Source organism: Nelumbo nucifera, chromosome 7 (genome assembly GCF_055504915.1).
Source record: "Nelumbo nucifera cultivar China Antique chromosome 7, China Antique-T2T, whole genome shotgun sequence".
NCBI classification, from domain to species: Eukaryota; Viridiplantae; Streptophyta; class Magnoliopsida; order Proteales; family Nelumbonaceae; genus Nelumbo; species Nelumbo nucifera.
The window spans coordinates 1,002,184-1,026,873 of record NC_142655.1 but is presented as its reverse complement, the minus strand read 5'-3'; the positions used below and the strand labels follow the sequence as shown (position 1 = coordinate 1,026,873).

The 24,690-nt window shown below is 36.7% G+C and overlaps 1 protein-coding gene across 4 annotated transcripts; it reads right to left on the bottom strand.

Moving 5' to 3' along the window:
• Nucleotides 1-113: 113 nt before the first annotated feature.
• Nucleotides 114-23,615, bottom strand: LOC104597681 (histidine acid phosphatase family protein). Of its 4 annotated transcripts, XM_088890925.1 has the most exons (13): nucleotides 23,381-23,550; nucleotides 23,165-23,269; nucleotides 21,975-22,062; nucleotides 21,201-21,497; nucleotides 11,085-11,243; nucleotides 9,347-9,487; nucleotides 9,205-9,261; nucleotides 2,873-3,011; nucleotides 1,737-1,841; nucleotides 1,356-1,546; nucleotides 737-778; nucleotides 573-660; nucleotides 114-378 (listed from the first exon to the last, which is right to left on the bottom strand). In XM_088890925.1, exons 2-13 carry the CDS (start codon nucleotides 23,263-23,265, stop codon nucleotides 362-364), a joined length of 1,425 nt encoding a protein of 474 aa, XP_088747051.1. In that variant the 5' UTR covers nucleotides 23,266-23,269; nucleotides 23,381-23,550; the 3' UTR covers nucleotides 114-361. The 4 variants fall into 4 exon arrangements, with proteins under 4 accessions (XP_088747051.1, XP_010257686.1, XP_010257685.1 ...); XM_010259384.3 differs by having other exon boundaries at nucleotides 23,165-23,615; XM_010259383.3 differs by having other exon boundaries at nucleotides 179-660.
• Nucleotides 23,616-24,690: the final 1,075 nt, after the last annotated feature.

Sequence of the window (24,690 nt, the reverse complement as noted above, 5' to 3'; positions counted from 1 at the left end):
GTCCAGGATCTTTACTCTTTAGTCTTTTTACATGCAGTTTGGTTGCTTTGCGGTGTGTCAAGATATTATGAACGAGACTCTATTGGGGATTGGGAATAAAATAACAAGCAGGCTGAGTTTAAATTATACGTTTTGGAGCAAACTAATGTTGGAGGTCTGGGTATGACCACACTCGATCTGGATCCAAATCAATACCAACAATCCTTGGAATAAAGCATGGATTTACACTTCTTGTCAATGCAAAGAAGTCTTTAACTTCCAAAACTGCATGCTTTATGCTGCTAGTAGCTTTAAGATATAGCATGTAACCTTGTATTTGTTATCACAAGACCTCATCCAAATTGAGCAGTGGTCTCAACTCTCAACCCATAAGGCTCCCTACAAAGAGGGCACAAGATCAGTTGAAACTCAAAATGATCGAATGGGAGAGCATTACCAACAAACAAAAGAACGTAAAAGCCTTCCATCATTTGTAAACAAAAACTAAAGTTCAGCAGCTTCAGCATCATGTTTCTTAGACTGTATTTCGCTCTCCTGAAAGAAAGGCCAACGGAGCAACTGCACCAACTTACTAGTGACAGGCTTGGACTCCTGTTTTTCTGACCTTCTGTTGCAAAGTAAATGATAATCATGCTTCAAATGAGGATTGACAACTCTTTCCTGCAAAATGAAATATTTTAGTGTAAGCGATCAGCCAAATTTCTAGAATATGTTCAGAATCAGATAAACACTGTACCTTGAAAACTTCAAATGGGCAGAAATTGGTGTTATAACAACCCTAACCACACAGAAACTCAACATCAATCTCCTGAATGGGTAGTATCAGTAAGCCTAAAGTTGCAAAGATACACATTTACAAACAGAAATTATGTTACTGCAAACACAAGAATTTTGTGCATGTGTATAAGCATCATTGCATGAACATTTGAGAGAGAGAGAGAGATCCATTAATTATATAAAAAATCATAAGAATATTTCCATCTTTTAGGCTTTCCCATAAGAAATATATATATATATATATATATTTGACCTTCAGTTTCAAGATGTGTATTAAAAATTTCAAATTCGAATTAACTCATATACAATTGTTCTTTGCTTATAAAGATGGGCATTAACTAAAAGGCTTTTTTAAAAAGTTTTAAACAACACAAATAAGGATTTAGTTTCAATAAGATGTTTTAAAATCAAAATCCCTTCAAAAACATTAATAAGGAAATAGTGAGGCAAGGACTTGATTCCTAGATGATTTGGTTCAAATTGCATACTGGAAAATCAAAAAAGAAAATCAAGAATAGAATAGTAAGATACTAAGTTCAAGTAATAATCGATTGAATATTTCTCTGACTAGAGCTTACCGGCATTGGAACTGGAACTTCATTATGTAGTACTTGTACAAAATAATTGCTTGAATTGTTGGCCGGACAGCTGTACAATACCAGCATATTGTTCCCAGTAAAAGGTGCTACTATACTGCCCCTCCAACTTCTTTTCTGAGGAGGCTTTGGTGGTAGTTGCAGAGCTTCCTCCCTTTGTATTTGTTCAAATTCTGGAACATTGAGCCAATAACCATTAGGCAGACAGAGAGATGAAGCATATCCAAATAAAGGGAGTATAGATTAATTTTTTTCTCCAAATAGACAAACTCACAAGCTGCATGTAAGCATGTTAATATGCATTGTGGCAAGTCACAAAAATCATATGCTAGGGAGTCAGAAATGTCAAAGATGAAACCCTACCAGATCCTTCAAGAAAGAGTCCAAGAAGACAAGAGAATGGCACCACAGTCTCAGCATGTGCAAACCGAAGTCTTGCCTTCTCATAGGTGCCTGGAGCTCGGTGTTCTGGAAAGAGGAACAAAAGCAAAGGGAAATATAAGCCAAACCATGGTGTCCTAAACATGAGGCATTTGCATCTTCATAACGTCTAGCATTTTTAATATAAGTGGGAAGATATAGTAAAGGTAATGCTATCTTGTTTTTCTTTATAAACGTAAGGGTGTAACTACTTGTACACCTCTGTTTATAAATTTCTAATAAGCCAAACCATGGTGTCCTAAACATGAGGCATTTGCATCTTCATAACGTCTAGCATTTTTAATATAAGTGGGAATATATAGCAAAGGTAATGCTATCTTGTTTTTCTTTATAAACGTAAGGGTGTAACTACTTGTACACCTCTGTTTATAAATTTCTAATAATTTTTTTCTGTTGCCTATAAAAAAAAAAAAAAAAAAAACATACAGCATTTGTTGCAAACTTGCAACTCCAGACATTATTTCTTTCTTTTTCCATGCAAGACATTCCATCAATGACTTGTAAGAGAAACTACAATGATGAGAGAGAGAGAGAGAGTATCTCCAATTGTTCTCAGAAGAACCATGTCCCCTTCTAGTTTGAAGCATGGTTCAAACTATTGATACGCCTCTGCATATCAGCAGAGGCGTATCGGTACTTAGAAACACACGGAAATACATTTTTTTAGTTTTTTTTTTTCAAATTTTGGTTTTTGGGGAGCTAAAAATGGTTTTTTTATAAAAAAAAAGGGTGGAGTGTTTCGGGACCCAAAAGATACGATACAATACGCCCGATACGGGGCGTATCGTATCGATTTTTTGAACCTTCGTTTGAAGAAAGCAATCATTCAATACTCAAAAATTTAGTTGCAATCAGAGGCAGTAAATGAATAACATAGGAAACATTTCAAATTTCTTAAATGATTATTCAGACCCCACATCACTAAGTTCAGACCTGTGTCCAACATATCCCACAAGACAACAATGCAGAGAAAATGATATGAAATAGAGAAGTTCAAAATTTTCCAAAAGGGACCAAGTAATTTGTTTAGTTTTCAACAAGATGTAAATCGATCTTACCTTCATGATCCTTAATAGCTTGCTCCATGGATTGAACAACATCTTGAAGCAATGGTACTCCCATGCGATAATTTATTGATTCACCATAACCCTTCAGTATAAACACCTCTAAATCATCTGTCCACTCTAGCAAAGCTACCTGAATAAGAAACAAGGAAACTGAGATTGATCTGGCACCACAAAAAACAACCCTGGATGAAGCTAAAATATCAAACCAAGTAGCAATTGGGAAGGATATTGCATGTGCAAATTAAAGAATAACTACATAGTATGGTAATGGTGGAATGCATAATGGAAAATATAAACCGGAAACAAAAACCTAAAAGGAAGGGCAAAGTAGGAACTGAAATGAATGAGACGAAGAAAAGACTGCCAAACCCTCTCTTCCAGATAAAGGTAATATAACACAATATGAAGGCAACATGAATATCAAAAAGTAATAAGAAAATTAAAGATGAAAAATGAGTTAATTGTTTCTCAACATTTAACAATTCACCAAACTAAAATTAGTAATGGCCTCATTTATCTAGTGATAAGTAATACATGAACAACATAACCAGAAAGATAACACAAAAGCATAAGAAGTACAGAGATTAAAAAAAAAAAGACGGCATTTTCCAAAAAAAAATAGCTTCCATATCCCAACCATGGATGGGGCCAAAAAAGAACCTCACCAACAAAAGAGGAACACATCCATGAATTTTTCAAAAGAGAGCAAAAGATGCCCATTGGATGAAGATGTGGATGGGTTCATGATGGATGGTAGGGCTGTTCATAAGAAGGCCCAACTTGACCAAACTGACCAACCCGGACCGACCCAACCCGAGTCGGCCGGGTTTTCATCAGCACCGGTCGGTTTCGGGTTGTACAAATTCATAAACCGATGGTTTGGGTCGGTTTCGGTTTTCACACCGAACCGACTTAGTTCCTACTTAACTAAAAACTGAAATATCTGAAAATATATATTCCAATATCTATATCTAAAAAATATATATTATGAAACATGTCAGATATATATTTCCAGAAAATATATATTCCAATATATTTGTATGTATATTTTTGTTTATATATATATATATATATATTTCTAAAATACATATTTCAGTTTTAAATATATTTCCAGAAAACTAGGTGGCCATGGGGGCCATGGATGAACTTAGAGCCGAAACCGACCCAAACCGATCCAACCCGACTCAAACCGACCAGGCCGGTTTTGCTTAACACTGGGTCGGTTTCAGTTTCCATCTCAGGTAACCCGACCAGGTCGGGTCGGTTGGAAAAACCTCAGTAAACCGACCCAACCCGACCCGTGAACAGCCCTAATGGATGGCATAAAGAAAGGAAATAATACGACAAGAGGAAGATGAGGAAGGCATACAACTGGAAGAAGTTTTGAATGTTTTTACAACCTAGTCAAGTATAAGGAAACACCTGCATTCAAACTAAAACATCACAATTAGCCCAATTAAGTCAAAATAAATTATCCAGATTACAAACTTGGAACCCCACAACTTCCCCAAGCTTGTCCCCAAAGTGCTCTTTGTCAACTTGTCTAAATTAAATTTTGGCAATACCAAAACCCATTCTTCCACAGATTTGCTAACAGCCGCCACCAACCTATCAAGATTCCATGCTTTGTCTTCAAAAACTCTTTTGTTTCATTCTTCATTCTCAGATCAGATCAAATGTTTCCAAATTTGTCTCTTGCAACATCACCGCACAATCCCCTCACATTCCATGATACCAATTTCATTTTTTGGCTTTTTGCTTTCAGTCCTCTCCTTCATTCTTCATTCTCAGATCAGATCAAATGTTTCCAAATTTATCTCTTGCAACATCACCGCACAATCCCCTCACATTCCATGATACCAATTTCATTTTTTGGCTTTTTGCTTTCAGTCCTCTCCTTCAACAACCTCCCTTCACTCTTCATCGACAATTCCTTTGTCCCCCCCCCTTCTCCTTCCCATACCTCAACCCCTTCCCCAATTGCTCTCTTTTTATTATATTCTTCCCTTCAATCTTTTTTGAAGTGTTTATTGCCTTTAGGGGTGGCAATTTTCCCCATCCCCGACCCAATGGGGTCGGATATGGGGGGGTACTTTGGCGGGGTCAGGGTCAGGGATGGGGCTATCCCTGAATCCCCGATCGGATTCGGGGACACGGATGGTGAATGCAATTCCCGCCCCACCCCAGACCTGATTAATATATATAAATTATATGTAATATAATATTATATATTATATATTATTTATATAATATTTATATTATTATATTATTATTCATTTTTTTAAATATTAAAACTTAAAAAACACTCGACACTTCGAGTCTTCGACAGACAGAGAACTCTGAAGTATGAACCCTAGTCTTCTTCTTCCTTCGTCTTCATTGCCGACTCGCCATTCGCCGTCACTGTCGCAACTCACCTGTCGGACATCGGACGTCTATCATCGCCGACTACCATTCTACCACTCGACAGAGGACAGAGATACTCAAACAAGAAAGAACTGAAAGTCTAAAAACTAAAACTCAGTTCTTCAATCTTCCTTCGTCTATTGTCGTTGTCCACCGCCGCTCATCTTGTACCTCAATTTTTACTTTTTAGTAGTGTAAACTTCCAATCTAATACCTTGTCTAGAACTAGGAGTCTGGATTTGCAGTGACCCTCGGGGATTTGGGTCTCCAACGGGGAGTTCATCCCCATCGAGGTCGGGGATGGAGGAGGTTTCCTTTCCTTGACGGGGATGGGGGGTGATTTGGGGGTCGAGGTCGGGGATGGGGAATGTAATCCCCGCCCCGAACCCACCCCGTTGCCATTCCTAATTGCCTTCCTCACCCCCCACAGAAGGAAAGGACTGAGCGGCTTCCCAATCACCACCTGTCTGTTCACTAGCCGATCAATACCCACCCTCCCCTTCTCAGTTTTATCTGTAACCTCTTTAGCTTTGACCTCCTCTGTCTCCTCATCACCCTCCCTCATATCCTCTTCGTACTCCTCCTGACCTTCCATTTCTCTCCTTTCAACTAGGGTTGAGCATTCGGTTTATTTGGTTAAAAACCAAACCAAATAAACCGAATTTTTAAAAACCAAACTTATAAAATATAAAACCGAAACCGAAATCAAATTTTTCGGTTCGGTTTTCTATTAAAACCGAATTTTATTAATATTATACTAATACATATTATATTATATATATATATATTAATATATTTATGTATATTATATATATTATATATTATATACATATTATAATATATTATGTTTTACATATTAATAATATACATTATATTATGTATATAATAAATTCCGATTAATTCAGTTTTTTCGGTTAATCGAACTTCTAATCCTGAAAACTGAAACCAAAACCGATTTTTTTTTAAATCGAACCGACAAAAACCAAGAAACAAACCAAACTAACTAAAACCAAAAATTTTGGTTTTAACCGAACAATGCTCACCCCTACTTTCAACCCCAGCCTCTTTAACTATCTGCACCACCATCCTTCTCTTTCTGTTGATCCTCCCTAGATCTTTTCCTCTTCAGTCTACTACACCCCCCCCATCCACTCCATCATGCCTAGTCCCCTCAAAATCTCCTCCCTATCAGAGCCTCCCAAGCCAGTTGAAGGTGGAGAACCTGTGCTTACCTTACTGTTCAATTGAGCAATAATTTCCAGAGTTTTTTCTCCAGTGATTTTACTGTCTAGCTCACCATCGTTGCTCCAGTTTTTGCTCTATTCACTGTGATTCCATCAAAATATTCTCCTTCCCCTTGAACTCTCTTTCCATCCTCGGCTATGTTGTCAATCAATTGAGCCCCAGCCAATGAAACACTCTGGCATGGTGAATACCTCTCTTTGTTCTTATCCTTGCTTCGATCCCTCTATGGCGATATTTCTTCTCCAACCTCTATACTCTCAGATTGCTGCAACCCTTCCTGACAACATGATTTAGATGTTGGTTTGTTCATCTTCCTTCCCTCTGTAACCACTATTTTCCTGTCATTTTCAAACTTCATTACTACCCAGACCCAATCATTATTAGCTTCTCCTATGGAACCCCCTTCCCAAAAATACCCTTCACCACTTGAAACCACTTAATTTGGTTACCCCCCCCCTTAAATTCTTTAGCTAATTTCTTAAAGTGATGGTCCCTGCTCCTATTTTTAGTCTTAAGCTTACCTCCCATCACCTGTTTTCCATCTCCCCCCTTCCCCCATCACACCCGCTCACCTGACTTCTGATCTTCCTCCCGTTTGCCTGCCTCACCTGCAACATGTCCCCCCCTAGATGCTGAAACTTGTTACTTATAAACTTCTAGTTTATGGATATGTGTACTTCCTATCAATTTAATTTGGCATATTATATGTTGTTTTCATCAACTTACAAACTTTAATTAAATATTGCCAGTATAGTCTCTTACCGCTCCTCCAACTCCTAATGCTCCTAGATTACCAAGACTAAACCCATCAATATTGAATTTCAAACTACCCCAATCAGGTGCTCTCCATTCCTTATTTCTTTGTTTTTTTTTTTTCTTTTTTTTATAAGCCACAACAATTTTCCAGCCTCTAATCAGTTCATCCATGGTGACACCTTTAAATCCATTGCTCACCAAGACCCAATGTGCTATTCTTACCATTGTGAGATCTATCAAGTGCTTCACCTTCAAAGATTCTAGCACTCCTCTCCCCACCCAATCCCCATAAAAAGCTGCCCTTGTATAATGCCATAATATTTTTTGCCTCCTTGCATGACAAGTTATCAAGCTAGTAGAAAACAAGGTCCATGACATTGGATGGAGCTAACCAACTGCTCCTCAAGAAAAGGAAGAAGTGGTCCAATACTTGAGTAGCAAACTGACAAGTCAAGAGAAGATGGTTGCTTTTTTATCCACTCCTCAAGCAAAGAATACACACATGATGAGAAGAAAGTGTAATGGATGCATTCCTCGGAAAGACGTACCATCGCCGCCGGCAGCAACAGGAACCTGACCCACCGCCAGATTAGAATCATCTTGCTTGTTCTTATCTTATTCTATCCCTCTTATCTTATCTTGTTAGTAAGTTATCAGATTAGGATTAGTTTATCTTGATATCAGATTAGGATTAGTTTATCTTGTTATCAGATTAGGATTAGTTTATCTTATTATCAGATTAGGATTAGCTTATCTTTAGCATGATAAAATTGGAAGTCTCCCTATTCAGCAAGGAGACTCCCTAAGATTAGGACTCCTGTAATCTCCTATTTAAGGAGACACCATTATTGAATGAGGATATCGAATGTTCAGTTTTCCAAGTTAAGGAAGAGAGCAAGGAGAGTTCGGGTGGTCTCTTGGACAAATCACCCACTAGGTAATCAAAATAGGGTCTGTGCGCAAGGGAAAGGGCAAGGGAAGATCAGAGGTTCCTCCCGTGGATCAACCCGTGACGCGATCCTACGCCCGGGCCCATAACAGAAAGACACCAAGTTTTTTGTATCCTTTGGAGTCTCTCACAAATGTTAATGGTCTGATTGGTTGCTTTCCAACAAAATACCTTCACATTTGAAGGGGCTGGACCACACCAAAAGGTTTTGAGAGGGTAAGGGTTTGTGATGGTTGATTGGTAAAGGTAAAGGGTATTAAAGAAGGAGGCACACGAAAAGTTGCTATCAGATATTGGGATCCATACCCTCTTATCTGACCTAGAAGTAGGGATGTCAATGGGTCGGGTTAAATGGTAAACCTGCCTTGACCTGATCTGCCCTGCTGGGTTCATGATACTTGATACCCCTACATATATATATAGGCATTCTTGTAATTTTCTATGACTTCTACATATCCTTAAAGTTTAAGATTTCTTTCCATGTTTATTTTGGTTTTTCTTCTTTTACTAATGGAGGAAGTGACACCTTAAAACCTATAAACCAAATTCCAACTTAAATTAATGGCTTTCAGGTTTTCAAAATGTGTTGTAAAAAATGCAATTGAAAGGCTCCAGGTTGGCTCAGGGCTGAGTATGTTCAGAAATGGTCATGTTTCTTAGTCGGATTCAGGTGGGAACATTAAAGGATCGGGTTAGGGTCAAGGAAGACCTATGCCAAACCCAGCCCGTTGACATTCTTACTAGAATATTTGCATAAATTTCAATGTGAAAGGTTCAAGATAATAAACATCTGTGAAAATGTTATCTGGAGAATTTGAAAAAAAATATATATATATATATATGTGTTATCTGGAGAAGGATGTATTTCCAGACTATCAGGTGTAAAATGCCCGTTCGAGAACAACAATGAGGTTACTAAGAACAAGCAGGATGGGATATTTTTAATTGCCAACAGAAAATAACATACCTCAGAAGGGCTGAAAAGGCTACAAGCTTGATTCACTATATCCAGTAAAGATGCTTCCTACCAATTTGAACAGCAAATTACTTGTTCAGGTAAAGCATTAATTAGATCAGGAAATAGAAGATATTGATAGACACAAACTCACCTGCTTACATAGGAACCAAAGGGAAGCAATATCCTGTCTGGTGAAATTCAGCTGATATCTTTCCACTAATGCAGAAGTGATCTCATCCAAAATAGGTTCCTTAAGCTTGTTAACCATGGGTTCCTGACTTTCCCTATAATCCTGCAATCATGTAGCAAATAGCAATACAGTTTTTGACCAAAGAGCTATATTTCAGCAAATCCAAATCCATTCTTCCTGACAGCTTGGAAACCCATGTCATTCAGCTAAAAGGATTTGATATGCTATTACCAAATACCAAAACATGCATCCATGTTGAATAATACATACCCTCTTGGGTCATTGGCTCATTGCATCCACTTTATTCCTTATTATAGTTTCACAAGGTGCAACTTCTTTAACTTTAGATAGTTAACAATGTCTATTTTATTTATTATTTTTTTATCAAATAATGCCAATGTCTATGTTATTAGGAAATATGTAATGATACAAATATTATCGGCAGCCTATAGATAGAGAGCAATGCTTTGTTTTGTACAATGAAACCAATTGCTCCTCCATCCAATTTCCTTTTGACATACGATCAGAATATACCTGGATACCTCCCAGTTGAGAGGATGCACCAACTAACACCTAATGAGAGGTATCTTAGAACAAGCATATTCACAACCTTAGATTAAAATTCCAATTGTCCATATTAAAAGCCTCCCAAAATAAAGGCCCAAAGCAAAGATTGAGAGGCTGATTTCCTGCTGGGCATCCATTCTATCAGACTTCAGGACTTGTAGATTCTCACATTCTTGTAATAAATGGAATTCCATCAATTTCATAGGTAAATAATGTATGGTATGCTTATGCTGTATATGGGTTTTTAGTGAACTATGTCATACCTGTACATGAAATGAGAGGAATACATTCTTTGACATTCGCATATAATACAAAACATATACTTCACTTTGTCAAAAGAAAAGTTTCAATTATCCATATTAGTATATATTGCCTTAAATACTTGAAACTAGGATACCTCTGAAAAACATCAACTTGCTCTTCTTTCATGAGTCAGTTACCACCAAATGTTCAACCTGACAATCTTCATTCGGAATACATGCTCTAACAGCTCTAACCAAGAAAGGGCTTGATTCAGATTGCTTTCCCAAAATCTATCTTGCCTTCCTTTTTTCCCCTTTTGGTTTGCAGGGGATGGGGCTGGGGGACCTCATCAAATAATCTTGGATAGATTTAGGCCCCATTTGGCGCATCTTTCCACGCAGGCTGTCGGCTGTTTAGAAGCCCGGCAGCCCGCATTTTCATCTTTTCCCATTTGGTTGGGGGGAGATCTAGCTGCTGAAAGACTACCCCGAAAAGACGCAGGAAGCACGTTTTGAGCTATTTTCGGGAAGCTCCAAATGGAGCTTTTTCACTTTTTTTCGTCTCGTCTTTGCGCAGAAAGACACACCTCCAACCAAACGGTCTGTGGGCTGCCAAGATTTTTATGTAAAAGCCCACTACGTCTTTTGGCTGTCAGATCTTCCAGAAGATTTTTCAAAAAAGACTTGCCAAATGGCATGTTAATACTGTGCATGGGTACCTAACGTTTCAAGCATGACTTCCTGATACAACATGAAGACCAACTATATATACATGCATACAGATATGTTTGTGTGCACATGCATGTGCAAGCATTCATGTATATATTGTGCAGGAATGGACATAATTATAAATTACGAAAGTTGCATGAAATGAGAGAGCAACACTTTACCTTGTAGTTTTGACAACAATCATAAAACCTAAGCAATATATCACTTGCACGGCTCTCTGTAGTTACAGAAAAAGCACGATGACGCCCTGGTCCAAGACTTCCTCTCCCATTAAATAGTCCAATGCCAAATGCCACAGCACTAGCTGATGCCCGAGGAACCTATCTCATTAAACAAGAAGATACATAATTATGAATTCACCGCCCCTCCCCCCAAACAAATAAAAAGAAAAGGAAAAAGCAATAACACAAGGTAAAATAAGTGATGTATGAACACCAGAAAAAATAAAATAAAATAATAATCAAGTACATCAAACAGCGATTTTTCTACCTAACCACTCAAAATGGGACTGCATATCTGCCTACATGCCTAACACCATGTTAACAGAAAAGGTGAGAGGAAAGCAACCATTTCTCTACTTCTTATCAAACAATATACTTAACCCAAATAACTCTATTACAGGAGAGGAAACCTTGATCCTGTACTACCACCATCTAAGGTATGCTGCATGCCTACACCCATGACCCAACAAACAGGAGAAGACCAAGCTAGCTAGTAAAGTTTACTAGTTTATATTTCCTGTGGTCTTCTGTGTTTTTTTTTTTTGATATATTTATGGTCTTCTGTGTTACTTGTACAATGTTTGCACTATTTGATCAAAACCATTTAATCTAATATCTTATGAAATTTATGAAGCACTATTGTCGCATGATAATATTTGTTTGACATTATTGCATAAATGTACAGCACAACTTCATCCACATGCCAGGTCACTACAACCTCCTCCTAAAACACCTTATCACCAATTTGTGTGGTGCAATGCTTCTGAAATTTTAGATGTCACACCAAAAATATATGGTGAAACAAATGTCACAAATCAATAGATGAAACCCAACCATTTTCTGCAGATTCCACAAACACAAATTAAAATGAGAATACAAAATACGAATCTCAAAAAAGTCAAAATATCTCCAACTAACAGAGAAGGATAATAGGGTTAACTATATTTTGAACATTGCTAACCATTTAGAATATCCTTTTTCTTCATTAATAAGTGAGCCCACTTCTTTCTTTTCTGCTAACCTTGGCAAGTGAGATCAAATCCTCCCTCCTCTCCCTCCTTCCCACCCTCCATCCCTAACATTTTGGTACCAGCTAAAGCAATCCTGTTCCAAAATTCAACTCTAACTGGAACAATGTTAAGAAGTTAGTGATCCAAACTGGGTATAACCAAGTTTCAATCCTTTTATGGCATCACTTGGATGCTAGATCATTCAGATCACAAGATCTGCAAGTAATAAAAAGGAACATTAAAGCTCCATTGGCTACATGGAAAATGAAATAAAACAAATAGTTTCTGGAAAATGCTGTTTTATAGTGTTTGGTTGCAGATAAAATGGTCATGGAAAATGAGTATTTACAAAACATAAGTAAATGCAGTGGAAAATGGCGTGCATTACAAATTTTCAATTTCCCTTGTTTTATATGTAATAACCTAAAATGGATAGGCACTTTGTTTTTATTAGATTCCGGCTTTTGTTTGGATGCAAAGCAGTATCCAGGGGTTTTACAGTTTGGTTGCAGGCTCTTTGGCCAACCAAACTGACCTAGTCGGGTTGGCGAATTGGTCACCCGAAATTGATCGACCATTAGTGAAAACCAGCCAACTCGGGTTGTATCAGTTTGTTGTTTGGTCAATTGGTTCAAAATATTTAAATTTAAAAATTGCAGCAGTATTATTAAAAAGTCAATTTTGAAAAAAAATAAATTTACAATATAAAATATTTTAAACTATGAAATATGGGAATTTTCCCACTTTCCCATATTAAAAATTAAAAATTTTAAATACAAAATATAAAATATTAATATATATCTATGGTCGGAATCGGATCGGGTCATTTTGGTTGATTTATATGCGGCCAAAGTGTTAAACCGAAACCAGCCTAACCTCTAGGGTTAGCATAATGGCTGAATCGAAGCCAATCGAAAATACTAGAAAACCAACCAACTCAGGTCAAGTTGGGTCGGGTTGGTCGGTTTGGCCAATTTCATCGGTTTGATGAACAGCCCCAGCATATTCCAGTGATGATCCATGTGAAAGAAGATGGAAGCTAATATTATGAGAGAGAGAGAGAAAAATGGGGAGAATTAGAGAGAAAATGGCAGAGAGAAAGTAATAATTAGATGGAGAAGGAGGTTGTTCCCTTTGAATCGTTTCTATATTTTCCTTTGAATTTATTTATTTATTTTGAGAAAGGGATTCAAAGATTTCCTTAAAAAAGCAAAGTACATGAGAAGATGTACACAAAGGAGAAATTTCCTCTGAATTTATTTATTCTTTAGTCAATAAGCTTTCCTGTTTTGCCTGTACTTCTATATATCTCATTACCAAAAAACAAGAATATCCCTGCAAATCTATTATTCCAAAGAGATATACAAGTGTAAACCACAAGAAATACCATTGCTAATCTAGAGCCATATTTGTAGTTTAAGCATGAGCCAACACTAATGCCTTAGATTGCTCTCAACCTAGTGATGTAGGATAGGAAGAGGAAAAGGCCTTACTAAGGCATACTTGGAGGCATGGATATAAAAATAAAAAGAAAAAAAGAAACACTAAGGTTTGGAAGAAAGGGGATGTTAATGGGGTCTAAAAGGGCTTTTGATCTGAAAGATTAAAGAAAAGGTGTTGTAATATAAACTATCAATGGTAGAAAATCCAAACAAGAACTTAACAAATAAAAGATATGAACCTAGAACAATGATTTAAAAGGCGCACCGCACACAGGCAAGGCACATTTTATGGCATGCGCCTCACCTAGGTCCTAGGCGCAATCCTTTCAAAAGGTGCACGCCTGGTGCACCTTGCGCCTCAGCCCAAGCATGTGCCTTTTGAAAATTTGACCCTTTTTTGCTTTTTTTGAACATAGCAGCTGGGTAGCAAATAGGGGGTTCTCGTCTGCTCTGAAGTAATGCAATTGAGTAAAAAAAGAGATTAGAGGTTTTACATGCTTGAAAATGTTTTATATGTTTGATTTTATTTTTAAATTCTCATTTGAATATGCTTTACATCTTATGTTTATGTATTTTAATTTTAGATAATAGGCTTTTTAAAACATTTATTTTAAAATTTAAGCTTATATTTTTTATTAATATTATGTTTAATATTTTTTTTATTTTTTTGGCATTTTTTTGAATTTTCTGACTTTTTTTATTTTTTAGCTTTTTTTTAATTTTTGCACCTTGCTTCAAAAAGGCATGCACCTCACCTTGCACCTTGCGCCTCAGGCGCAAATTGACCTCTGTGCCTTGCGCTTTTAAAACACTGACCTTAAAAGTATTTTCAAAGCTAGCAGCAAAAAGCAGTTGCACTAGTTGAGAAGAAAACAATAGCAAGGAAAAAGAACAAAGAGGTAAGGAAAGAATATGTCAAACCTTGGATAAAAGAGAAGAAGAGGGAGAAGCACCTCCAATGACACAAACTCAAATTCAAATTTTTATTCCATTTTTAATAACTACCTATCAAATTACAAAGCATATATTTAACTTGGGGAGAAGTAGGCACCAGCTCACTTTTATTGTTAAATGGGACTCTTAGAAAAGAAACTTTAGGAAAAAGTTTACTTGAGTAGGACTAAATCCCATCACCAACCAGCACCTTGCCAATAATAGTCATAACTTTCCTACCTCATGCCATATTCACAAGATCTTGATCTCACAAGGGAAAAAACTTTCCAAATACAAAAAATCAACCCAAAACACTAATGTAATAGCTCTATAAAAAAAGTGAAAGGACCCAACCTTAAGGTCCAAAACAACCTTGTGAGAACTCCACAAAATAACCAACCAAGTCACCAGAGAACTTCTAAACAACTTAAAATCGCTTGCTCTGAAACCTACTAAACTTATTAAATTTAAAAACAGATAAGCTGCAGAAACTATGGAAATGACCTTAGAGACCAATCTTCTGGAGATTTCAAATATTTCTCACGTGGCCCAAGCTTTGGGCACCATTGTAATGGTAAAATTTCAAGTTGTCAAGCATGAGAATGTGGGCCTGGGTCTAAGAGAAGCCACTTTGTGCAAAAAAAAAATGCTAAAGGTTAGGACTATATCCAATTAACCCCTCCCAAGACCCCAATAGCTGGGACCAATATTGGGTAATGGCTTTCTTTAATTTTGATTGTGATAAAAATAAGAGAACTTTATTTTATTTTTTCCTGTAAGATTGTTGGTTTCATTTGGAAATTCTTTTCTTCTCCATTTGGTTTGAGAGTCTTTCATCCTGGATCCCCTGCAGAAGTTTTATCATTGTGGCCAGGAAGCAAGAAGGCCAGAATAGTGTCGAGCTGCATTCCCTTTGTTGTATGTTGTATCACTTGGAAAGAAAGAAACAAAGGTTGTTTGAGAATATTGAAAGGCCAGTGGCGGTCATTGGCAAAACTGGCAGATTGGGTGCTAATTCTTCCAGAAGTCATCAAAGGAGAAAGGTGAAAAGAGGTCCAAGGACTTTACACAATTTATAGCCCTATTTAGAGTGCTTTCCCAAATACTAGTCTCATCCCTTTCCTTGTTGTTGAAGATTCTAGCATTCCTTTCCTCCCAAAAGTCCACACTAGAGCAGCTCTAGCGCACCTCCCCAAGACTCTTCCCCTTCTCTTCAGCCACAAGAAGGTTGAAGAGTCAAAAAGACTACTGATCGGCTCAATCCACCTACAACCAAAAAGACCAAAGAGCTTCTCCCAAAGACCAGCCACAACAGGGCAAGAAATTAGTAAATGGTGGCAACTTTCTCCATTTGCTTTGCAGAGGGTACACCAGTTAGGGGAGATACAAAGACTAGGTCTTTTAACTTGCAAGACATCCAAGGTATTTAATTTTCCAAGAGACACTTCCCAACAAAGAGCTCCCACACTTGGACGGATAGGTATGGACCAAACTTCCTTGCCTATGGGTTATTCCTAACCCAATCCTCCACTTACCAAGTCTACTTTAGCAAACCCCCCTGTGTATTATCTCTCGGTTTTTAGCATGCCTATGGTTATTGCTAAAAAATTAGAAACAAATAACGAGGAATTTTTTGTGAGAACTAGGAGAGATCAAGAGAGATCATCTAATTAGATGGGAAGTAGTTTGCAGGAGGAAGGAAAGTGAAGGACTGGGTTTTAGGGAAGTTGAAAGAGAAAAACTTGGCCCTTTTAGGAAAGTGGTTGTGGAGATTTCCTTTGGAGGTAGATAGACAATGGCATAAGGTAATAGCCAGCATTCATGGGCTCTAAGAGAATGGTTGGGATGCTGGAACCAGGGATTTAAATATCGATACGATACGTCTGATACGAGGCGTATCGTATCAGTATTGGTTAGTAACAATACAGGATATGCTACAAATACAAGCGTATCCCGTCAGTCGTTCGTATCGAATGGATACGGATGCATATCGGCCTGTATCGCATTGTATCGGCTGATACGCACCGATATGCGTTGCATCATTCAAAACTCTCTATAAAAAATTGTGAATGAGGTGATTCGAACCCGGGTTGTCTCATGCGCTATAGAATTCGCGACATTTCCAAACCAGTAAGTTGCACTACGTTTTGTGATATAAAGTAAAATAAAATAAATTTTATAACTTTTTCTATTCACATGCAATTTAAACAAAACACACATTTATATTTAACGCTAACTAAAAATTAAAAAAATAATATTTAAAAATAGTATTTTATAAACTAATAGAATAAATAATGTATCAAATCCACATTTATATATAAAAAGATGATTTTTTATATCAAGAAATTTATACAAATAGAATAATTATTTTAATACTTAAAAATTATAAATTTGCACATGATATAAATCTTAAAATTTTTATATACTTTTATTAGTTATTAACTAATATTTTAATTTACATTAATAAGTAATAACAACATACTTATTATTTACAAAAAATAAAAATATTATATACAAAATATTGAAGAATATAATATTAAATTGAATCTATCAAATCCACTAATCTACATTTATTTCAAAAAATGATTTTTTATTTCATAAAATTTATATAAATAAAAATATTAATAATGGAATAATTATTTTAGTAATTAAAAACTATGAATTTGTATATGATATGCATCTTAGAAATTTTAACAAATTTGATATACTTTATGCTAATATTATATTTTTATAAATTATTAATTGATATTTTAATTTGCACTTGAAAATTTAATATTTAGTTGACTTTTTCTTAATGTTAAAAAAATAGTAAAATAAAAAATAATTGATATAATAATTAAAATATAAAAGGTGCATATGTTTAGTGTCTTGGACTCTTGATTGATGCACTATAAATAAAATTATGCATCCCGATTCATTAATCGTAATATATTTCTTCATATATATCCTTAATATTTACATTTTTATGTATTTATATACTATTTTGTGATCATTTTGATCTTAAATTTAGTGTGATTAATATATTTATGAAATTCATATGTATTTCCCTAGCGTATCCATGCGTTTCCATCTTTTTCGTCCGTATCCATACGTTTCCAAAGCGTATCCATATATGTATTCGTATCCGAGTTGTCCAATACGATACCCGATACCGATACTTTAATCCTTGGCTAGAACTTCTAGCAGAGCTTCAAGTGCATCACCATGGAAATTAATCCAAAAGAGCCTTCCAAGTTTCCTCACTCATATCAGGTATGATCTAAACTCAAGGAACAAAATCAGGTTTTGGGAAGATTTGTGGGTAGGGGAAGTACCTCCGAGGGTCTCCTTTCCTTCTTTGTATGCTCTCTCTTCTTCCAAGGGTAAACCAGTTTCAGATTTTTTAATCCCCTCCCCTTCTCTATCTGGGTATAGGTGGAACTTGGGCTTTCACAGAAATGTTAGGAATTCTCGGTTGGATTTGATGTCAAACCTTATGTAAATGCTACATGGGGTCTTTTTAGATGTGAGTAAACAAGATTGTAGAGTCTAGTCCTCTCACCCTTCAGGTGTTTTCAGTTGTGCTTCCTTCTTTAAAGCTTTGGTAGTCCTCTGATTTTGCTGGCTCTTCATTTCCAGTTAAAGAAGTGTGGTGCCGCCCTATTACTCCTAAAGTGAGTGCATTCAGTTGGGAAGTTTTTCATAGTCCATTTAACATGTTGATGTGTTACAGAGAAAGAGACCCGGTTGGTGTCTTTCCCCGAACTGGTGCTATCTGTGTGAGTCAAATGGTGAGACTGCCTATCACTTGTTGAATTCTTGTCCTTATGCTAACTGTTAGAGTCGACAGTACAGGGGAATTTTGGTCTTTTGGTTTATCTAGTTAGAAGTGAAAGGTCTGTTTTATTCAAGTTTAAGTTTTGTGTCCCATCACTTGTAAGGGAGAATACTGTCTTTTGTAACTCAACTTATTCATTATAAATACAAAGTGGGTCGGCTAGAGTACTGAATAGGATCAAGCTACCTATTTACACTAACTATGTTTGGGAGTGGTTTTTCTCTCTCTTTGGTTGCAGGTGGAATACCCCTAAGAGTTTGGACAGATTATTTGATGCTTCTACATTCAGATGGCCAAGAAAGAGGGGCAGAATATTGTGGAGATGCACAAGGGCAGTTGTGCTTTGGTCTTTGTGGGAGAAAAGAAATCTGAGGATATTTGAAGGAAGAAAAAGGAGCAAAGAGGCATTGATAGATGGAATTACAGCCAAAGTGGTTTTCTTTTTTTTTTTTGATAAATGAAGAATTTATTAGAGAAAGAAATTAGAAGCAACTTTTAGCCAAAGTGGTTTTCTGGGTTAAATCCTTGAAACTCTTCTCTGATTTTACATATGATGATCTGATAAGGAGATGGAGAACAATTGCAGCACTACCTTATTCCAAGAAGAAAACTATAAGGGATTGGACTCCTCCGGAAAATGGGGTTATTAAAATGAACTTTGATGGAAGCAGCCTTGGTAACCTAGGCCCTTCTGGTATAGGAGGGAAGTGGTTGGAATGTATTCAGGTCCATATGGACAGGGGGGATTTGATTACAGCTGAACTGACAGAAGCAGTGTTTGGACTACAAAAGGCAATGGAGATGGGGGTGAGAAAAATGATAGTTGAAGGGGACTCTAAAGTAGTTATTAGTTGGCTAAGATGAAAAGAACAAGCTCCGTGGTTTTTAGAAAAGAGTTCAAGAAGATTAAAAGATTTACTGAGAGGCTGTTCTCAGTCTTTGCTCCCTTCTGGGAGGCCTTTGTATGGTTCTGATTTCTATTAATAAATTTACCTTACCTTTTCCAAAAAAAAAAGATTAAAAGATTTACAGATGGTATGCAAGTGGCCTTTCAATGGATTCCAAGATCGGCTAACAACATGGCAGATCAGTTAGCAAAACAGGGGGTGCACAAGGAGATCTGTTTCTGGGCTCAGATGTAATTACCAAAGTAATGTTGGGTGTTTTTTAATCTTCTTTTTTCAGGGGTAACCAAGGCTACCCTTGGTGTAACTTTTGGTTTTAATCATTAATAAAATATCTGTTATTCATCAAAAAAAGGAAGAAAAGAAGGAAGCACAATTAAAGGAGCCCAAAGAGCTAGGAACCCAAATGCGATCATTAGGTTTGGAAGGATCCAGACAAACTAGATCCAAAGTTTTGAGGAGTAAAGCAACCTAATCAAGCTCAAAGTCTCTCAAATCCCTCCTAAAACCCAAATTACAGCTGAGACCAGAAGAGAAGGAAAAGGAAACAAAACACTTAATAGGTTGAATTTTTTAGGCAAAAAAGGGAAAACAAGGAGGGAAACAGGTTCTTGAGGGTAGAGTTACCAGTCCAAATATCCTTCCAAAACAAAACTTTATCTCCATTACAAACATCATACCTGACCAGGTTCAAGAACAAGGGGAAAATACTATGGAGGCCTTCCAAGGAGAAATCAGCGTGGCCCACCGAGATACACCAGCATCCCAACCATTGTCTGCACCACCATGAATACATTCAATAACTTTGTGCCAAAGTCTGTCACTTTCTAGAGGCCACCTCCACAGCCATTTACCCAACAAATAGCCCACTTACCCACTTAAACTCAGCCCCTATGTCTTTTGCAATCTGCAACACTTCCGTCATCACATGTCCCAAAGTCCAAGGGATATGTCTGCTGGAGTTTGCCCATGAAATTAGTTTGTATTTTTCTTGACACCTAATTAGTTTGTATTTTTCTTCTTGTTAATAATTTTTCTTCCTTTTACTATAAAAAAGTGATCTTTAGTTAGACTAGAAAAATGCTATCTAACCCACTTTACTTTTGGGTACAAAGATCCCACAATAATTGTTCCCCAGTAACCCCTTTTCTAGTGAATCAGATATACTTTTTTTCCAAGCAGTGTACCCATATAATAGAATTGACGATCTCCCTTGCTAAGGATTTAATCTCTCTCACTGCATCCCGATGTTGCCATATTGCTTGCTTGTCATTTTTCAACCAGTCTAACACCACCTTTAAGTCTGCTCCAACCACTATGTTCCCCATGTTCATTCTTTTGCCCAACCTGAGTCCTTGCAGCAAAGCAAGCGTTTCCACTCTTGTGGAATCTCCAATACCAACAGGACCTGGAAAGAGAATTATAACAGCGTCTTGACTGTCTCCAAAGACTCTTTCAATACTTGAATTGCCTGGGTTGCCTTGTTTCCACATTCAAAATATGTAATTACTCAAAAACAGCTCTAAACTGCAGATAATTCCTTTTCTCTTCTTTTTCTGATATCAGGCCTGCATTAACCAGCTTCTAAAAAAAATTATATTTACCAAGTTTGAATTTTGAAGTGGCCCCATGTGTTATGACCTTAAATCACTGTGGAGTACAAAGTAAATAGTTTTGATATCTAAATGGTGAATTCTGGCAATCAAGATAGGATAAGAAACAGCAGAGTTTAGCACCATAGTCTCATTTCAGATATGGAATTCATACATCAGTACCACTTTAACGAGTAGCATGCATAGTTGCAATTCATGCAATGTCTCGGCCAGAAGGCCTAGAACAAAGCCATCAATATGTGCAGGTGTCAGTGTAGCAGGAATAATGGCAAATTTGGTTAAAAGGAAGGCCCTGCAAAGAACAACAAAATAAACAAAATAAGAGAAATAACTAACCTGAGTTGCCTTTATCACATATATATCTGGATGATATTCCTCATTAAACAAATCTGGAAATCTTTCTCTGGTCCTAATTCCAAGATGGTAGAGTTCATCCTCTCCTTTGCTTATCAATTCCCCACCTTTCTGCTTTCCTTTCCAAGGTGATTGCCATCCCCATAACCAAGCAGGGATTTGCTGCAGTGATTCTTGTTTTCCATTTCTTGCATCTCTTAGCAAAACTTCCATATGATTGGCCAGGCTTTCTAGCTCTCTCATGCGTTTCTTGGTAGGAGAACGAGTTCCATGCCTTGCCTGTCAATATAAATTAAAGAATTCTAATTTCTAAGTTTTCTCTGTTTGTCATTTGAGCAAAAAAAAAAGTCAATTCCTTCATGTGATTACCCTGTTCTTGCATAAAAAAGTAACATGGAGGTCCTAAATGACTTCAATATGCCCAGAGGATTTCCTAAGAGTGGCATGTGTAGGGAATCTTTCAAAGTATCATCAATGTCTATTTCATGGCACGACATTTTATAGACCCATTATAACTTTATGGAAAATATAACATATAACTACATTTTCATATTCTAAAAATCATAACACTAACTAAAACATTTTAATCACACATCAAGATAATTAAGAATTCAAGGAATGTATGCAAATATTTTTTTTATAATTGGAATGTATGCAAATAATTCCAAGGGAAATACAATATAGATATCGGTATCACTGTTATGTTTGCACAGACTTACACAGCATTAAGTTGCAGAACTCATAAACTTAAATTACCACAAGGTTTAGGTGGATTGCACTACATCCATCTGGAATACTTGAAGCTACAAATCCATTGTCAGCAATATCTTTTACAGCACCATATCTGTGCAAAAGAAAAGGAATAAGAAGCAAATAAAAGTTGCAAATGAGATTTAAAGAAAGAAAGAAATCTGGTTGTGATGCTTTTATTTTTGAATAAAATAATATTATCAAAAATGAAAGTAAATGTACTTGTGCCTCATAAAGTGGCTATATCCTTTCTACCAAAAAAAAGAAGAAAAAAAGTGGCTGTCCTAAAATTTTTGTTTATCAAGCTTTGCAGTTGAAAGATAATTGCAGAGGAGGACTTGCAGTCTTTCCCTTTTTTGCACCCCATTATTTCACTTCCAAAATAATAAAAAGGACAATTGGAATGAATGATTTAACCGTTCAAGGGCACCTGGGAGAAAAAAGCTTTCGCTTATTATATATTCTATTTTTTTACTCAAAATGGATGAGTCACAAGCTGTCTTCTCCCCTCAGACCCCCTCCCACCATTTTATGAGTTACATTATGCATCTTTAGATATCTTCTAACATAGATATGTTTTAACGACCCACAGTCAAATCAACCATTAAGGCATTAAGCATTTCGTGAGCTAACTATCAGAATGAAACCCATCTAGCGGCAACCTGGTATTTTAAGAACATTACGCCGATTACCTTAATCAGAAGTCTCAGATGACAATTTTTCCATTATTTTGGGGCATATCCATCCAAGCAAGTTCCATTGACATTGGGGGAAAAACTTTCTTTAACTAATTATGTGCAAACAGTAATATTATTTCATAAATTTAGCAAAAACATCCGTGCAGATATTAAGTGGCTAAGGCTCTCGTGGATCCGATTAAAATCTTCGGATAATTCCTCAATTAGGATTAAATTCAACGTTAAATGACATGAAAAAAAACAGTGTAGCCTTCTTGTTGTAAAATAAACATATCATCATCATCATCTGAGCTTTATCCCAACTACATGGGGTCGGTTACATGAATATGTACGATAAATTTGAAAAGTTACTAAGATAAGAATCAGAAAAAAAAAATGAAATAAATGGTTCTAAGTGCCCAATAAATTAGAAAAACAACAAGAGAAATACATCAAAAGAAAAGGAAGGACGTCCTCAAATTTCTAACGGGTGTCCGTAATGGAGATGGAACGACATACCTTGAAACCGTTGACAAATGTCGACGAACGTCGAATAACTCATCGGCCATTGAAGGTATTAGCAGAGAAGCGCACAGCAGGAGAAGCGTAGCCGTGGCCATTTCACTGTATCTCTCAGACGACGAGTATTTCATCAGCAGAAAGAAGTATGCCGTGATCTCAAACCCTAACCACCTTATGATGAAATTAAGAAACGAAGAATAATCTTCTACGAACCTACGAAGGATGCGGTTATCAGTGAAAACAGTTGTAGAGATTTCAAAATCGATAAATTCTTAACGTCTGAAGGAAAGACACGAGAGCATGTACTCGGAGGCCGGAGCCCAGCTGAAGTGTTGAACAAGGAAAAGGTCCCAGCCTCCCAACAAAGAACAAAGAAAGCCTTCGGCCTTCCCAACAAAAAGCTTCTCTCGACTTGCTGACACATTTCGTTACACGTTCACATCTACTTAGAACGAACAAAGAGATATCGGATTCCAGTCATCATACAACTGTGCTCGCACCGTACTCACAACCAGTTCTGTGGGCGTGGGCGTGGGCGTTTATTGATAGGGGCCCACATACATACATGTCTTTTAAGTGGAGGTTGTTCCCTTCCCTATGAATCGTTTCTATATTTTCCTTTGAATTTATTTATTTATTTATTTTGAGAAAGGGTATCAGAGATTTCCTTAAAAAAAGCAGAGTATGAGAAGATGTACACAAAGGAGAAATTTCCTCTGAATTTATTTATTTTTAGTCCATAAGCTTTCCTGTTTTGCCTGTACTTCTGTATATCTCATTACCAAAAAACAAGAATATCCCTGCAAATCTATTATTCCAAAGAGATATACAAGCGTAAACCACGAGAAATATCATTGCTAATCTAGAGCCATATTTGTAGTTTAAGCATGAGCCAACACTAATGCCTTACATTGCTCTCAAGCCAGTGATGTAGGATAGGAAGGGGAAAAGGTCTTACTAAGGCATACTTGGAGGCATGGATATAAAAATAAAAAGAAAAAAAGAAACACTAAGGTTTGGAAGAAAGGGGATGTTAATGGGTCTAAAAGGGCTTTTGAAGGTGTTGTAATATATTCTATCAATGGTAGAAAATCTAAATAAGAACTTAACAAATAAAAGATATGAACCAAGAACAATGATTTAAAAGGCACGTCGCACATAGGTAAGGCACATTTTATGGTATGCATCTCACCTAGGTCCTAGGCGTAGCCCTTTTAAAAGGCACGTGCCTGTGCGTCTTGCGCCTTAGCCCGGGCATGTGCCTTTTGAAATTTTGACATTTTTTGCTTTTTTTTAACATAGTAGCTGGGTAGCAAATAGGGGGTTCTCATCCGCTCTGAAGTAATGCAATTGAGTGAAAAAAGAGATTTAGAGGTTTGTTAACATATGTGGGACCCACATACATGTCAAAACTTTCATTTTTGTTAACGGAGGCTTACAATGAGTAGGGGTGTCCATGACCTTTTTTTTAACCGAACCGGTGGTACCGGTTTTTCTATTTCTCCAAACTTAAACCGAATCGG

Excerpts from the sequence above, each read along its gene's own strand:
- LOC104597681 (XM_010259386.3), bottom strand. The coding sequence starts at position 23,298 with ATGAAATACTCGTCGTCTGAGAGATACAGTGAAATGGCCACGGCTACG. Across the intron at positions 1,547-1,736 it reads ACTCTTTCTTGAAGGATCTG|AATTTGAACAAATACAAAGG; the intron begins GTAGGGTTTCAT and ends TCAATGTTCCAG. Across the intron at positions 661-736 it reads GCCCATTTGAAGTTTTCAAG|GAAAGAGTTGTCAATCCTCA; the intron begins GTACAGTGTTTA and ends TTCATTTTGCAG.